Here is a 17104-nt window from a genome sequence, read left to right on the forward strand (position 1 = left end):
GGAACAAAAAAACAGTTTGGAAGAGGCGAACAAAGGGCAATTGACGCGAGAGAGAAAGAAAAGAGCCATACGCGGGGCGCGGCCGGAGAAGTTCTCTCTTCCCCCTTTGTGCAACCGGTTGTGTGTATCGGGCACCAGTATATGTAGCTAAAAGGACGAGGAGGAGGAGGAACGAAATGGACAAAAAAAATGGCCAACTTTTTAATCAGCTACATACCTATATGTGTGTACCGTGTATGTGTATGCATTGAGGGGGGCAAGGGCAATGGCACACCATCAGAGTATCGCTAAAACTGTGATTGGGAACAAAAAAAAACAAAAAAAACAAAGGGAATATACGTTGTGAAAGAAAAGCATGTTGATGTACTATAAAGTTCTTCACATTAAAATTTATTTCATTTCAAATAATTTTACAATATCTTAAGCATCTATCGCGTTTTTTTTTTTTTTTTTTTTTTTTAAATTTTAATATCACATTTGCATAATACAATTAAAACAAAATATAACTGTAGTTGCTAATACTCAAATAAAATGTACCGACGCACTCTTGATTCGAGGTGGACAATAAAACGTTCTTCACTTGTGCTTCCTCATAGGTGTAATGTATTTTTTTTCCGCAAAACTCACTTGAAAGAATGTTACAAAGCGATTAAAGAAATGTTTCAATTTTATAAAGAAAAAAAAAAAAACCATTTCTATCGAGATCTGTACATGGAAATAATTTAAACGGAAAAAATAAACCATAACTAGTGGGAAAAGAAAACCAACAGTCCTATCAAACAAAAATGATGGGTGTAAAATTAAAGTTCTTCGAGACTGTCCGAACTATCAGCCGCTTGGACTCGGGCATATTCATCCGTGTCGATGCTTTTACAAAAGTGTATCGCGTACTTGAGCTTCTGACGGAGTACGCTTTTGCAAGTGTAGCGCGGCATTTTCAGCAAGAAAAAACACGTATAACTTTCCGGCAAGAAGTGATCCGGTGGATTATACTTGTCCATTACCTAAAATAAAGACAATCGGCATGATTTACACGTTAAATACACTTGAAAATAATCGGTCGGACTTACTTGAAGAACGAAATCCCGTCCGCGAAAATCGGCAATGGTGCGAGGGAGGCGCGTTCTGCCCCACACGAATCTCAGGAACAGAGACCTTTCCTGATTGGAGAACTCCTCCATGACTTCCCAGAACCACTGGATCAGAGCAGAGGTTGGCTCGATACCTAAATCGAACGTATGGTGTTATCGTTGGAGAAAAAGCAACAATCAAACAAAGTAAACGTACCCTTATAAGTGGCGACAGATTTGAGCAAACCCAAAGGAATGTCGGGGCTACCGCACACCATGGTTTCAAGCTCGTTTCCGCTAAAGAGCGAAAGAAAAGGAACCGGGACCACTTTCGCCATTCCATCTCTAACCGCAGCAACTTGTGCGTCGAATTCGTGTAATCGGTAATTCAAGGCCAGCCGCACGTACTCGTGCCTATTATCCGGTGTGATCATGCGATACTTTGTGGACAAAGGCACGTCGTGTCCGTAGGCCGAAGGAGTCGAAAACGGCATTTCGAGGGTCTGGAAAACCTTCGTATCCATGTTTCGGATGCACAAAAGCCCGGGTACGTAAGACCTATCGACCTCGGTGAGATCAGCCGGAGTCAGCGGAATACCAGCCAGTTGCTTCCACACGGGCTCAGCTAGATTCAAATCGAGCGGACTGCCAGTCCTGATGGCAATGCCCATGAGGACCCCAAGGAACTGGAACATGCTCATGTGCAGCTGAGAATTTGCTGTAGGGTTCAATAAAAAACTGTCCCGGTTCGTGCCACTGTCGTCCCGACCATTTGGCGTGGGTATGAGCAGAGGCAAAGAGCCGTTTTGTAGTTCGTCGCACATCTCGGCGATGCTCTCGCTGTACCCACCGCCGTAGTCGTCAACGCTCTCACCCACAAACTTGACTTTCCAAACTCGGTGGGGCAAAAAGAAATGTTCCTGCGTGAGAAGCGACATCTTGGAGACCATTTGCCCAAAAACGGACTTGATTCCATCGGGCCCGGCGAATCCACCCTTGCTTCTAGCCTTTTTAACTTGGATTCTGTTCAATTCTATAATAGGCCCATGTTGTTTGTCGCGGACCATGGTTGCCTGCACGACTTTTCGGAATGTCGCCTCTTTGATGGTGTAAACGAGAATCGGGGCGAGCTCGTTGAGTCCCATGTCGCCCGCCGTAGGGAACATGGCCAAACTGGGACACAGCATTTCCGCAAAATGATGCAACAGCACGAGTCTTTTGTGCAAAGCCGTAAACGGCAAGTCTTTGACGAGATCGTACTCCATCGGCGTAGCGGCAGGCAAGCTGTGCGAAACTTTGGTCGTGCTCCAGGCAAGAGAGTGCGCACTGCCGCAGGCCACGCGCGTTATATTTTTACCCTGAAGCGCGTGCACCAGTCGTGGAATTTGCTGAGCGTGGGTCGTGCCGTCGCCGAGCTGGCCTTCGTCGTTGTCGCCCCAAGTGTACACTTCGCCCTTGTCCGAGCAAGCGACGCAGTGCAGCGATCCCGTGGCGATGGAAATTATTTTTTTGCCTTGCAGAGCGGACACCTTGCGCGGTCGGCGCACGTGGTCATCGGTGCCGTGGCCCAAACGGTGGTAGTCGCCCTTGCCCCTGCAAAAAAAAAAAAATTTGTCTACTCCTTATGATGGAAAACCGTTTGAAGAATGAAAATTAAGTAGACCCACCATGTGTAAACAGCTCCCGATCTCGTGAGAGCTACGGAAAATTGGCTGCCACACTCGACTTTGATAACACCGAGACCGGCAAGCGACTCGATCTTCATAGGCACTTTACAGCCGTCGCTGCCGCCTCTGCCGAGTTTCCCGTAATCCCCGTCGCCCCAACTCCAAACGTTGTCATCGTCCGTGACGCAAAGAGTTTGAGCGTCGCCACTGCCGCAGGCCACGTCGATGACCTTGTAGCCTTGAAGAGCCGTCACGACAGCCGGTCTGTACTTGTCGTCACTGTCGCCGTGTCCTAAGCGCCCGTAACGACCTTTGCCCCACGTGTACAGCCAGCCAGCGCTCGATATCGCCGCACTGTGGTGGCCACCACAAGCTATGTTTCGGATTTCCGTTCCCAATAGAGCCTCGATTAATTTTGGACGGGTGTGCGTGTCCTTGTCCCCATGACCTAGCTTTCCGTCTTCTCCTTCTCCCCACGAGTAAACGTGCCCCTCCGAGCTCAACGCGAGACAATGCTTGCCTCCTGAATTGACTGCGACTTTTTTAATGAATATGTGCTGAATTGACTCCAACAAAGTCGGTACCGTCAGCGACTCTACGCCTCCTGTACCAAGTCGACCGACTGCACCATATCCTGGAAATGAAGTTTTTTTGTTTTTTGTTTTTTTTATTATTATTATTATTTTTGTGATTGCTCTTTTTGAAGCAGGGCACGCTTACCCGTCGAGTAAACTTTCCCGTCTGCAGTCACGGCAAACAGCGTTTGTTCCCCACCGGCCAGTTGTATGGGTCTCAGAGCAGACAAGCTTTCGCACGGCAAGGGTAGTTTGATCTTGGCGCCTTCGAGGCCACCCAGCTGTCCGCGGTGATTGTGACCCCAGCCGTAAATTGCGCCCGAACCGTCCCAAGATAGGGTCCAGTCTTCGGGCCGTCGACTCAACCACTGCAACAGCTGCTCGTCGTGCTCTTGCTTGAAGATGTTATGGTTTTCGTGGCTGTTGTTGGCGTTGCTGTCGGCAATAACCATTTCGTTTATGCGTTTTGCGACTTCGAGACAAAAGGCTTTCGGCAATTGGGTACGATTGATCAGGGACTTGGCTACCCGAGCTGCGAGACAGTATCGACGGAACCACGACCATTTGTGAATCTCGGAGCAGCACTGCATCGTATCTGTGGGAATAAAGTTTATTTAGAAAAAGTTTTTGATCAACGCGAAACGATTGGATGTTTTTTTTTTCAGTACCCAATTCCAAATCACAAGCCAAGGCAACGAGAACCTTGAAGAAATCGCTGTGCATGAGCTGCTTGCCACCTCTGACTATGGGATCCTCGTACTCGTACTGCCGGAGCAGAGCTTGGGGCAGCGAACCCAATAGATTCGTAAGTGACGAGCCAGACTGGGCATGATGGTATTGGCCAATAACCTGGAGTTTTCTCAATGCCCAGATTCGCTGGTTGGTATCGAGATTGCTCAGTTGACTGCACTGAGCGAGAGCGACCGCCAATCGGGTCGTGATGTTCTTGTCGAGGCCGATCAAGCTGTTGTCGAGGAGGCACTCGGCCAAGGCCATGGACGGTTGAGAGAGGACAGCTCGATCCGAGCCCAGTTCTTGGGACTCTAGACTAGGAAACGTCGGATTGACGGTGAAACGCCAGCCCCAACCGTTCACCGAACTGTCTGCCGAAAAACGCCAGCGCATCTCGTCACCTGTTTCAATTTTTTTTTTTTTTTTTTTCTCGATAATAAATTTAATTCAAACAGATTAACTATCAAAAATGCGTTTTTCATCCAACCTTCGATCTTAATTTCTGTGGACCACTCGCTCCACTCCCTACCGGATTTGGTTGCAACGGCTCTTCCCAATCCATCCATTATCACCAGCGGGTCGTGGGTTCTCTCGGTCGAGCACTGCCTGTCGAATTCTATCCTCAAGGCTTCGGCTCCCGGTATCTTGACGTGTCCCTGAAGAACAGTGTCGTCTATGTAAGGATGTGGAGTTTCCTGGACCACCTGCTGCGGTAGCATGTTCTTGCAATTGGAATTCGCTGCCGTATCTTCGAGCTCCGTCACGCACAGCTCTAGCAGCATAGCGCCGATCGCGTGATTTGTTTTGCCCAGAGCCGTCAATACGGAGGACAAAGTCTCCTTGGCGCCTTCGCAAACTCGATTGGCCACCGCCAGTTTCAGCAGATCCACGAGCATTCGCGCGTCGTCTTCCGTCAGCTGTAACGATGAACATTATTGAAGAAGTCTTACTATTGTGAACAAAAACAAAAAAAAAACTCGGTCTCACCTGAGATGTGAACTCGTCGAGACCCGGTTCCGAGCTCGTTGCTTCACCAACGACCTGAGCATTCGAAGTTAGAGTCGCCGCGATGACGCTCATCGCGCTGCTGGACGACATTGACCTCGACATCGACATGGACGACGAAAAGTTGGCCAGGGGAAAGTCCTCGGACTCGGGAGTGGCTCGAAGACTCGCGACAATGTTCGCAACCTCGGAGACATTAGCCAGACTCTCGCCACCACCCTGAGCGATTTCTCCGATAACGTCGTTGCTACCCCAACGAACCGTCGGTCCCGTGCTCGAGCTCATCGTTGCGTCTTGCGGCTCCGGGGACGCGTTCCCTTTGCCGTTGCTCGTTTGAGCTATGTGACTCTGCAGAGCCGTCACAACTGCGGTCCGCGCTTGCATGATGGACAGGGCATTTATGACGTGCTGCAGAGCCTGCTGTTTCGCGACGTTGCTCTCCAGGGAGAGGACGATGTGAGCAAGGGACGGCCTGACGCTCGTCATTACCGGTGCTGGCTCGCTCTTGTCCTGATGATGATGATGGTGATGGTGCACGAGACCGAGCGTGGCTTCCCCCAGCGGATCTTTGGGCGTGGGGAAAGTAACGGGCTCCTGGTTGTCGATGGTCGGTTGATCGGTTAGCACCCACGCGATACTGTGACTCGAGCCGCAGGCAACTCTGTTGACCTTTGCGTCCTCGAGGCCGTGAACGAGCGAGGGCTTGCGATTGACGACGGTCATCCCGTTGCCCTGTTGTCCGTGATCGTTGTCGCCCCACGCGTAGACCTGGCCGGTGTCGGTGACCGCCAGACAATGCAGCGCGCCCACGGCCACGTGCACGACCTTGTTGCCTCGCAAGCCGTCGACCATCGTTGGCCGGCGCACGTGCATGTCGTTCCCGTGGCCCAGACGAAAGTAGTCGCCCTTGCCCCACGTCCAGACCTCGCCGTACTTGGTGAGCGCGAGGGAGAATTGGGCGCCGCACTCGATCTGCACGACTCCGAGGCTGTTGAGCCGGTCTATGACCAGGGGTGCGTAGCAGCCGTCGCTACCGCCTCGGCCGAGCTTTCCAAAGTCACCGTCCCCCCACGAGTAGACTGTGCCATCCTCCGTCAAAGCCATCGTCTGCGCGTCCCTGCTCCCACAAGCCACCTGGACGACCCTTTGTCCGACCACAGCCTCGACCAATTTTGGCTTTAGATGCGTGGTCGTGTCGCCGTGGCCGAGCCTACCGTACTCGCCGAGGCCCCAAGTGTAGAGCTCGCCGTTGCTCGTGATCGCAGCCGAGTGTCCAGAGCCGCAGGCAATGTCACGGATCCTTTTGGATTTGAGGGCTTCGATGAGCCGGGGCTTGTCGAGGGACAAGCGATTACCGTGCCCGAGTTTGCCATCCTCGCCCTCGCCCCACGAAAAGACCTTGCCATCCTGCGTGAGGGCGAGCGCGTGCTTGCCACCGGAATGCACGGCCACCTTTTTTATGATGTACTGACTGAGGAAGGGAATCGGCTTGGGCTCGCACACGTTGTTGTTGTCGCCGAGACCGAGGCGGCCGTTCGTACCCTCGCCGCAAGCGTACAATTTTCCCTCTTGGCTCACGATGAAGAGAGTTTTACTGCCACCTGTGTCGAACAACACGGACATGAATCATTCAATTATTTATTTATTTATTTTTTTATTTATTTTTTTTTTTTTCACAAGAGAAATTATACCTGCTATGTGAATGGGCTTCAGTTTGGACAGTACTTCGCTGTAGACGGGCAACTTGATTTTCGAGCCCTTGAGTCCCCCAAGTTGGTCCTTGTCGTTGAGTCCCCAGACGTAGACCGCGGCGTTCTGCTGGGCGTCGCCAGATCTATGGGTCGACATTTGCTCCTGCACAACCTCCCAGTCGGACGCCAAAAAGGACACGGAGGTGGTCATATGGTCCAGCTTCTTGCAGCCGACAATCTGGAGTTTGCTGATTTTGCAATCGATGCCACCGTTCCTGCACTGTTTGACGGCTATCTCGACGCAGGCGTAGTAAACCTTGACGTCCTGCAGTAGGCAGATGGTGGAGTCGTTGTGTCGCACGTTGATTGTCGCGAGCTCGTGCATACTGTCGAAAGAGTCGCCCGCGCTGACGACTACGAGCGAGGGTACGTAGCTCCCGTTGTGCGGATTGACGAGCAACTTGAGCGAGTGGATCAGGATGCCTGGCAGCATTTCCAAGCGGATCCAGTGGGCGCCCTGGACGCCGCAGCTCTGCCAGTACTTGTTCGAGCCGTCGACTAGCCGCGTCGCCATGCGCTCGTTCGACGAGACGCTCAGGGTGCGTATGCACTTGGACCAGTCGTCCAGCAGCGACGGCTCGAGTAGATCTTGTCGGTGGTATCTGCCGGGTCTGCCGGCGTAGACGGCCGGCGAGCCCGGCTCGGCTATTCGATTGAAGCCGTGACGGTGAGTGCGCTTCGTGTAAAAGCAGTTCTCGCAGAGGTTGTGGTTCTCGCAGGGCTTGCACTTGAAGCGCGGCCCCGAGATCGGCGAGACGTGGCACGAGTTGCACGAGACCGAGTGATGGCACGAAGGGACGCGCTCCATCTCCGCGGCGAGTCCGGTCCAGCTGTTCTGCTGAGGAAAATCTATCGACACATCCTTGCCGTTGTTCAAGATAGCCGTGACCAAGCCGACGCTTAGATGGTTGACCGAGCCCCACTTGTACTTGGGCATCGTCACCGAGGGCTTGACGCGCACCTTGTCGCCGATTTTTAGAGCCGGTGGTCCTGGCAGTGAGGGTGGGTGTCCCAGTAACTCGATGTGGATGAATCTGACCCAGTAGGTGCCCCCTTTTTGCTGCCAAGAGACTTGGACGTTTAGATCGTGCAGACCCTCGGGATCGATTTTGACGACTTGGCCGACGTCCCCGTACTCCACTTCCTCGTAGGTTTTGCAGCATCTCACGAGCATTCCGGCCTTGACGTTGTCTCTCACGTAGATGGCGTACTCGTCGACCGACAGGAAATCCGATCGTTTCATGTAGGTCGGCTGCGAGGATCCTTCCGTCTCTTGGAGGGATGGATCGTCCTCGGCGTCATCGCTGCTCGAGTCGTCCGACTCACAGGCGTCCTCGAAACTCGATACCGTTTCCGTGTCGCTGACGACGTCTGGATTTTCGAGCAACCACCCGACGATGGTTTCGGGCGTTATGTTGCTGCCCTCGACAGCACTCAGATTTTTAATGGCCAACTCGACTCGGCTCTTTTCAAAGCCCATTTCTACGATTTGAGTGACCAGTGGACTGTTGTTTGGACTGGCCGACTTTCCGACGACGATGGCTGCCGAGCTGCTTGGTTTCCCGATGTTTTTGCGTTTCTGACTCGATGTCAACGAAATTAAGGACGTGTCCGAAGTGGGAGATGTTGGTTCCGAACCCGAAGCTCTTACTGCAACAAGTTTCATGCCATGAGAAAAAAAAAAACCCCCCAAAAGAGTGATTAAAACGAAGAAAAAAATAATACACTTACCAGGATAGTGGATTGGTGTGTGTCTCAATTCCGATGCCAGGTACTGGCTAATGATGAGGGCGGCAGTTTCCAACTCTTCGATTTTAAACGTAGACTTGAGGGGCTGAGGTTTCGTGGCCCTGACGAGCAAATCTTGCAAGAGCGTGCTGTGCTCTTCGTCGTTGCCTGTGGTCACAGACTTTAGTACTTTCCTCAGCTTTGACTGATACTCGATCAGCGTTTTTCCAGCATTGAGCGCAGCCAACTGATGCTGTTGCATTCGCAAAATAGACGCGTTCACGTTACCGGCAATAACGGGCATGCCACCCGGTCGCTTATCCATACCACTGTGTCCGAGCAATAAATTTGCCCAAGTGCCTTGCAGCTGTTCGGTAAGAGGCATCTTATCCAGATGGAATTTATCGTTTACCACCTACACGGTGACAAATAATAAAGTTACGTGCTCTGTTGGAAAAAAAAAAACAAAAAAATAAAAAAGGCTCGTACCTTGAAATTGACAAAGAGAATTTTCTTGCGCGTTCCACTTTCGTGCATCTGTATCCTCAACTTTGACGAGTGGGTGAATTTACAGATGGTGGCCAACTCCCCGTCCAGTTCTATCACGCCACCGATCCTCGGCCGATTATCGAGACCCCCCAAAACGCTGAGCGTCGACATGACCGTTTGTTGAATGACGAGGCTATTTTCTCCCCCGTTCTCGTTCATCTGGATGTGAAAGAGCGGACCATCGCTCAACAGATCCGAGGCAAGTGTCAATTTCGACGCGAGGAAAGCATTTATCGTGGTATTCCATCCAGGCAGGGCGTGAAGGTTGCGTATCAGAGAGATCATTTCGCCCGCAAGGGTAGAGCCGTGGGCAGCAGTCAAGGAAACTCGGCACTTGTTTGAGTGCAGCTCGTTCGTGGAGTCGCACATCAAGCCAATGTGACCGAGTAGACGGAAGGACTTTTCGAGGAATGACGTCATGTCGGTTACGTTCTCCGACGACCAGGATGGAAGAACTGTGCCCAGAAGCCGTATCGCCATTATCTGCTTGTGCAGTCGACCGGCTGTTTCGTCGGCCACTATACCGAGTAAAAAGTTCACCCAGACTGTCGTGCTCAAAGCGCGACACAAAACCGGTGAACTGGATATGGCTCGAAGCAAACTCAAAGTGGCCCATGTTTCTCCGTGTTCTTTGGCTAGACAAACAACGAGTGGGTAATCATTTCAAATCTCATGTTTTTTTTTTTAAATAAAGTGTTTTTTGCACACCTATCTGCGTCTGTATACTGGTGTCGGATTTGTTAGCATTGGATATGATTCCACGCAGGACGGAGGACAGAGTTCTTATGGCCGAAGCTTGCACCTGTTGAGCTTCGATGCCGCAGGAGAGCAAAATGGCCCTTAGCAACGTAACGCAAGCGGTTTTCAATAAAGTCGTCGGATGAACTTCGCTTGAGCCGTCCCTGATGGATTCCGAGACGCTTGGCGGTGACTCACTTTCCGAGTCGCTTTCCGGTGGTATAGGTGGCTCCGCGAGCTTAAGGTCGAATTTACCCTCTTTGCCCATGCGATACGAATTGGCTATGCCGTTGTCCCACCTAACTCGGACCCAACCATCGACGCCGAGCTCCTCTGTGCGCAACGAGGCGTAAAAATATTTGCGTTTCAACATGAAAAAAAAAAAAATAATAATAATAATAAAATAAACAGTTACCTATGACCGTTCCTTCACTGGGCGACGGTCCATCCTGTTCGGCCCATTTCCAATCGGCACCCCGCACGACTCTCGTTCCAAGCTTCATGAGCGCCGCCAATTCCGGTCCGCTCATCTGTATCGACTTGTCGCACTTGTACACCACGTCCTCGTAGATGGCCGTTATTCCCGTGTCCTGGCTCCTCGACTCTTTGACCTTTGTCCGCATGGGCGACACTTTGGACGGGCCTATCTGTCTGAGCAGCGTCAGTATACTCGACAACAGTCCCGAGTTGATGAGCAAGCCGATCTCGTTGGCGTGATGGTGACCGGTGAGCATGCCAAATATCGTCAGTAAAAATCTGGCCCTGGGCAGCTTTCTGAAAAGCTGATTCAAACTGCTCTTGCCGCTGACCTTGTTCGACTTGTTGGGCAGTTCCGCTTGTATGATGTAGCCGCGCAATGCTCGTATGGCCCAAAGCGTCACCTTAGACTCGGCCAATATGATCTTTGATCTCAGGTAGGGCGTGACTGACTGTATGTTTTTCAAACAGTGCGTTATCCCGTGGGCCAGGTGTTTGTTTTCGTGGGTCAGGCCCAGCCAGCCGTTGAGCAGCGAATACTTGACCGACGTGATCAAGTGGTCCTTTAGCAGCAGTTCTTGTATCATCTGCAGGCCTTGCTCTCGCATCTTTACACGCTGAATCTGACAGTACATGGCGCGCTTGAGCGTCTCTACGTCACCGCTCTCTTCCGTCGTCACGAAATTGATTATGTTGCTCAGTAGTTGGTTGGCGTCCATCACCAAGGGCTTGCGATTCAACTTGTCCGTCAGTTTTCTGACGACGTTCGAATTCTCCTCGAATTTCGGCGGCAGCGCGCTAACGGCACTCGTAGCGGAGGGATCGGCCTTTTCCTCAAGCTCGTCGCCCTTGGTTTTCGCTTTGGCGTTCTGTATCGAGGTATTGACTATGTCCTCGGGCTTGGACGGAGACTCGAGATCGCTCATATCCGACATGACCCTGTGCACGGCTCGCTTGAAGCGCGGCTCGACAAACAAGAGTTTTAAATCTCTGAGGCCCTTGACTTCGTAACTCGTGGCTGGGCGCACTTCGTACAGGAGGAATCGGCATTTCTCCTGAGCAGGAGCGCACACCTCCTTGTAGCTGCGGTTTTGCTGCTGTCGCGTTCGGATGAGATTCCACTTGGTCTGGTGTATGGCTTTGACCATATCGGCCAGTGGCTTGCCGAGCTTGACGTTGCCCTCGGCCAGCTCCTGGTCGACCAACGCTATCGTCTCGTGTCCCAGGGCCAGGTGTTTGATAATGACGGCCATGAGAAGCCTACCGATCTCTTCGACCGGGTGATCACCGCAAAAGTCCACGTGCGAGAGCAAGTTGTTCGCCTTGCAGTACCGATCGACTATGGCCAGAAATGCTTGAACGTAGGTGTCGCTTTTGTGAGTTTCAGCGAGAGCCTGTACAAATGCCAGCACGCGATCGTCGGTAACGCGCTGTGGCTCATCTTTCGTGCAGATCGGCGCGAGGGGTGGTTCAGTTGGCGAGTTGGCCGCGGTCGAGTTGTTGCTACGCGCCTCACCCTTTTCTTCTTCATACGGATTCGGAGGCTGAAGGATCTGCAGGCCACCTCGGAGAAAGTTCGCCTCGAGCCAAACTTTGGCTTCGTCCTCAGCGGGTTGGATCGCGAGGCTTTGACGTAGTCGGTAGGCGTGTAAACCGAGGACAAAGCCGAGAGCGCGTTCGGTGTCGAGGAGACTCGAGCAGACGTCCGTCACATCGATGGTGAATTGGATGTTGTGGGGATCCGGCTGGCAGTAGTAGCCGACGAAACACGAGTCCATCATGCCACCCCGGGCCTCTCGACTGATTTTATTTAGCGTTTCCTGATAGCCCTGTTTAAAAGAAAAAAATGAATCGTAAGGGCAATTTTTTTTTTTTTTTTTTTTTTTTTTTTTTCGTATACATGAAAATACTAGTCTCACCATCGGTGATCCGTCGTATCCGGATATGTCCTGGACATCGTAGACGCTGTTGTTGAGAACGACCCAGAAACCACCGTCGCGATTGTGATTCTCCAAATCCGCCCAACGAATCAACGATGGTTCGTCTTGGATGTCAATTTTGTTGCTGTGCTGTGGTGCAATTATGCCGGGCCACGAAAGATCGTCCGCGTCGTCTTTTTCGATCGTCGGTCCCAAACGGTTAAACTGATCGAGCGCATCTAGTATCGGCGACAACACTTCCATCCAGTTCATTTTCAACAGTAGCATTGGATAATCGACCTAAATCATACGTACTCGTTGATTTACGCTTATGCGCTTGGAAAATGAAAGTACAAAAATTTACCTGGAGCAGTATCAAACAAATAATAAGCTCGGGTAACAAGACACTGATGATATCAGCCTTGAGAATGGTAGCCACCATGACGAAATTTTTTGAACTGGCACTAGCAAGCTCTACGGCTACGGGCATGGTTTCCGTGACGTGATTGCAAACTTGAAAAATGTATTTCTTGAGCAACGATTCGACACCGAGCATCTCTTGATCTTGCGATTCCGACACGGTGCTGCACATGCGTATGCAGTTGAGCATTTGCGTGACGAGCAATCGTTGAAACCTCAACAGCAAACTGAGGCTCGGCGAGTTGTCGATCCTTTTCTGTCTAAACTGCTGATGCTGCTGCTGCTGAAGCGCGCGAAACCTCGACTGCGTGATGCAAGTTCCGTTGCGCACGAGTTGCTTGACTAGTTGCAGTAGGGATATCGTGGAGGCGTTGGACGAATTGAAGCTGGATTTCATCTCACTGGTGTTGTAATCTTTGTTCAACTCGTTGGAGCCCGTCGTCGCTGACAAGTCCATGCTGTCGTCGGACGAATCAGTGATCTCGGCCTTGATCGCGGTCTTGAGTGCGAGCTCCAGGCCACCGTCGGCCATGAGGCTCGAGACTAGAAGGTTCGCCATAAACTGCTGACCTCGATTGCTCGAGTTAAAACTGTTGATCTCCAGAGCGTTGGTGTTGGGAAGAAAACCTAATGGATTTCAATTTCATGGTAACAACATTAAAATTGGCCGAAAAAAAATGCATCCTCACCAGACAGTGTTTTTGCTCGTTCATTCGCCGTAGGCAGTATGATGCTCCAGCCAGTTTGTAACACGGCTTGAGCAGCCTCCTGTATGGTCGCCAAAATACCAGACATACTCGCCAGATTGACGCAACGCGTCTTTATCGAATTGAGCAGTGCACTCGTGTTGCCCAGCCCGACGGACTTGCTGTCCATGTTGTGCGTTATCATTGCGTGCAGCTGCAACCTCAGTAGATTGAGGGCTGCGACGACCAAACACTCGCGATCTTGCATCGGAGGCCTCGTACCAGGCAGACCTGAAATTATTTATTATTTTGTTACTTTCATCGATTTATGAGCTACGATTAGGTTTGTGACTCGTTGGACGAACCTTCGCAAGATTTAGCCAGGAGACCGTCCAAAAGTTTGAAGGTGTCTTCGCAGACATCGACGACAAAGGCAACACGCTGGGCTACCGACCAGCTCGACATGGACCAGGCAAAGCTCTGACTGGGCCCGCAGACTAGGCCGATCATGCTCTTACCACTGAGTGTCGGGCAGAGGGTAGGCTCCGAGACAATGGGTCCGAGAGATGGATCGATCTGGTACGACTCGTTACGACCCCATCCATAAACCAGCTGATCCTCCGTGAGAGCAAGCACGTGCATACTGCCAACTGACAGGTCGCGTACTTTTCGATTTCTCAGGCCATCGACTAACTTTGGGTGGTGCAAATGGTCCTCGTTGCCATGACCTAGACGATAGTTGTCGCCTTTGCCTGGTGAAAAAAAAGTAAAAATAAAGTAAAATAACGTGAATTTTACCATCGAAATGCTATGGGAATGCAAAATCCATGCTACTCACCCCAAGTGTAAACTTCACCGTGTGCCGAAAGAGCAGCGGAGAACTGGCCACCGCAAAAAACCTTGACGACATTCTGATCCAGCAGCTTGTCGATGATCTTGGGACTCTTGGAACTCTCGGTGTTCCCCCTGCCCAGTTTACCGTAATCGCCATCACCCCAGGAAAACACGATTCCCGAATTAGTAACGCATAAGGTCTGCGAATCACCGCTGCCGCAAGCGACGTGAGTAACCGTGTGGCCGTTCAAGGAGGATACGACCGTTGGAACGTTAATGTCGTCCGACGTACCGTGTCCCAGACGACCGTAGCTACCCCGGCCCCAAGTATACAATTCGCCGGAGCTCGTGATCGCGGCTGAATACGTGCTACCGCAAGCAATGTATGTCACGATTTTGTCCGCCAGTGCCTCGATCACTTGAGGCTCGTCGCAGGAGAAGCTATCGCCGTGCCCGAGCCTCCCACCGTCGCCGTTTCCCCAGGAATAAACGATACCCTTGCTCGTGAGGCCCAAGTAGTGCTTTCCATCTGCGTGGGAGGCGATCATGACCACCTCGTCGGCAAACCCGTAGATGGTCTGCGGATACTGGGTCTCCGAGCCATAGTACATCATGTACACTTTGCCGCCGAGCGAGAGTATCAGCAGAGCTCTTTCGCTGCAACAGAGCTGCTTGACCCCGATTTCGGCGATCGCATCGCAATAGTACGGTGGTGCCCCGCTGCCAAACTGCACGTTGCCCCAAGCAAGCACTTCCTGGAATGTGTGAGTCTCGGATCTGAGCAAATCGGGTATGGGGGGCAGCAGGGGCTTGGCTAGTCGGCTCAGGTGACACATGACGATCACCGCGGCCTTTCGCAGGTCAACGGGAGTCCCCTCGGCCTCGGGCAGTCGTAGGTACTTGAGCAGCGCTTCGCAGGGCCCGGGAGCCACGTTCTCGTCGAGACGTCGAGACTTGGTCGCAGCTATGCGACTCAGCCGACGCAGGAATGGTATCAGAGGAGCGGAGCTGCCCCGCGGCATCACGCGGTTGTCCTGGTATTTGGGTTTTTCGCTCAACTGCAGCAGGAGAATCACCGAATTCAAAAGACTCGACAGGGTGCCCCGCTGCGTGGCTAGTTCTAGTAATAGGCAAAGAGCTGTGCACTGATCGGCAACTGGTACCGGACAGCACGGAACCCTTCCCGACCCTATATCACTGCGGGACAAACATTTGTTGAAAAAGAGGGAGCAATAATAGCATGTAGGTGAAAAGTTTCTATGTACCCGGTAACAACTTGACGCAAAAATTTCGAAGATCTTTCAACGACTTCCAGCCAGACTTGTGAAACGTTATTCTCATCAAATAGCGTGGCTTCGGACAACGATTGCAAGGCTTCCAAGGACTCTGTCAACAGTTCACTGCAAGAGTCGACATCTTCACCAGATCTCCAGGCCTTTCTCAGATACGCAAACGAAATATTGAGGATTGCGTGGGAACCTACACGCGCTAGGCCGGCTGTTGCTTTTTCACTGGGTTTTATTCTGAAAAAAAAAACAAAAATATCGTCATTCAGTACACGAATACACGATTTATTAATAAATAATCACTCACTTTTTCTGTGTTTTGACTGCTGTTTTAGGAGTTGTCGCCATTTCCTTATTCTCCTGGGGTTTGTGTCGCGACAAGGCAGTAAAATATCTTCTGGCAATAACTAGGCGCTGTCTTAATCTGATTGCCGACAGTGTACTATTGGCAACTTCGTGGCATAAATTTCTTTGCTCTTTTATGAGCGACTCGATGCACAAACTCAATTCTTTGTTGGCTGAAAAGACAGTAGAAGCTTATTAATTTCCTTGCATCCTCGTAATCGATGCACGAGTGAGATTCGCTTACATGGTTGAGAACTCCACAGCCAAGAATTTATGGTATTTTGAGTAGGAATAGATTTTTCACTGGTAACAATTCCGTCTTCTTCTTCGTCGTCCAGTTTTTGGCAAGGACCGCAATTACATCCATTTTGTGGACCACAAATGCCATCGCAACAAGGACAAGATAGCACTCTTAAACTACAATAATAATGACCATTCTCTCCTGAAATATAAGAGAAAAAAGCAACAAAAAAAAAAGCCTTTAGTATCCACTGGTATTTCTCAAGTTACAACATAACTAGAAACGATGAGCCACCTTTTTTAGCGATAACACCAGCCGAGTTCACCAGACCATCGCTAAAGGCACCAACGATTTCTCCATCTCTAATCATCTCGTTCCAAAGGTCTGCAAGACCATCTTTGCACATGAACCGCTGCAGGTCCATCTTCAGCCACTTGGCATCCAGACGGACCTCTGGTCTCACTTTAAAGTTCAACTGACCGCTCATGATTCCAACTTTTCTTTAATATATTGACTGAAAAAAAAAAAAAAAAAAAAAAAAAAAGTATCATATCAATCTGCAATATATATAGTGATGGAAAACAATAGAGAATAAATTGTTTCGTTACAACCATAATAGAATCCAAAAAGAGATCTTAACTTTAATGTACTCAACAACACCCATTACATGTCGATGATAAACACACATACCCACCTCTTAGCTAAACTCCGGCCTCATGATGCGTTTTTTATGTATCTCATCATTATATTCTAAGGCGAACGGCGATTCCTTATCACACTAGACCACCGAACCGTCAACATTTAATTTCAACTTCAACATGAACCTTTTGACAGAGAGAAAAACACAAAACACACCGAGAGAGAGAAAGAAAAACAATATATATAGCCTCGTTCTACTGGGTGAGCAGCAGCAGTGTGAGCACAGTGATTACAAAAAAGCGGGTGGGTATAATATTGGTAGGATTATCATAAATCATGAAGCTTAAGCTAGGTATGCATTCAAATTAAATATTAGTGCAATGTTGTATCTGAGAGCTGAACACTTGACGTTAAAAATATTAATTTCTCAAAGATAAATATG

The 17104-nt window shown here is 50.5% G+C and overlaps 1 protein-coding gene across 1 annotated transcript; it reads right to left on the reverse strand.

Annotated features, from left to right (window-relative positions):
• Positions 1-374: 374 nt before the first annotated feature.
• On the reverse strand, positions 375-16870 carry HERC2 (E3 ubiquitin-protein ligase HERC2). Its single transcript, XM_014349126.2, has 23 exons — positions 16718-16870; positions 16318-16537; positions 16027-16224; positions 15745-15955; positions 15417-15674; positions 14156-15348; positions 13683-14069; positions 13321-13608; positions 12576-13258; positions 12212-12511; positions 10231-12121; positions 9786-10148; positions 9018-9712; positions 8532-8943; positions 6741-8450; positions 5032-6650; positions 4532-4961; positions 3981-4445; positions 3458-3907; positions 2738-3371; positions 1288-2663; positions 1071-1225; positions 375-1004 (listed from the first exon to the last, which is right to left on the reverse strand). Exons 2-23 carry the CDS (start codon positions 16508-16510, stop codon positions 801-803), a joined length of 14115 nt encoding a protein of 4704 aa, XP_014204612.2. The 5' UTR covers positions 16511-16537; positions 16718-16870; the 3' UTR covers positions 375-800.
• Positions 16871-17104: the final 234 nt, after the last annotated feature.

This window comes from Copidosoma floridanum, unplaced genomic scaffold, assembly GCF_036245765.1.
Source record: "Copidosoma floridanum isolate Cflo_tuat_1 unplaced genomic scaffold, Cflo_Japanese_pri ptg000019l, whole genome shotgun sequence".
NCBI lineage: Eukaryota > Metazoa > Arthropoda > Insecta > Hymenoptera > Encyrtidae > Copidosoma > Copidosoma floridanum.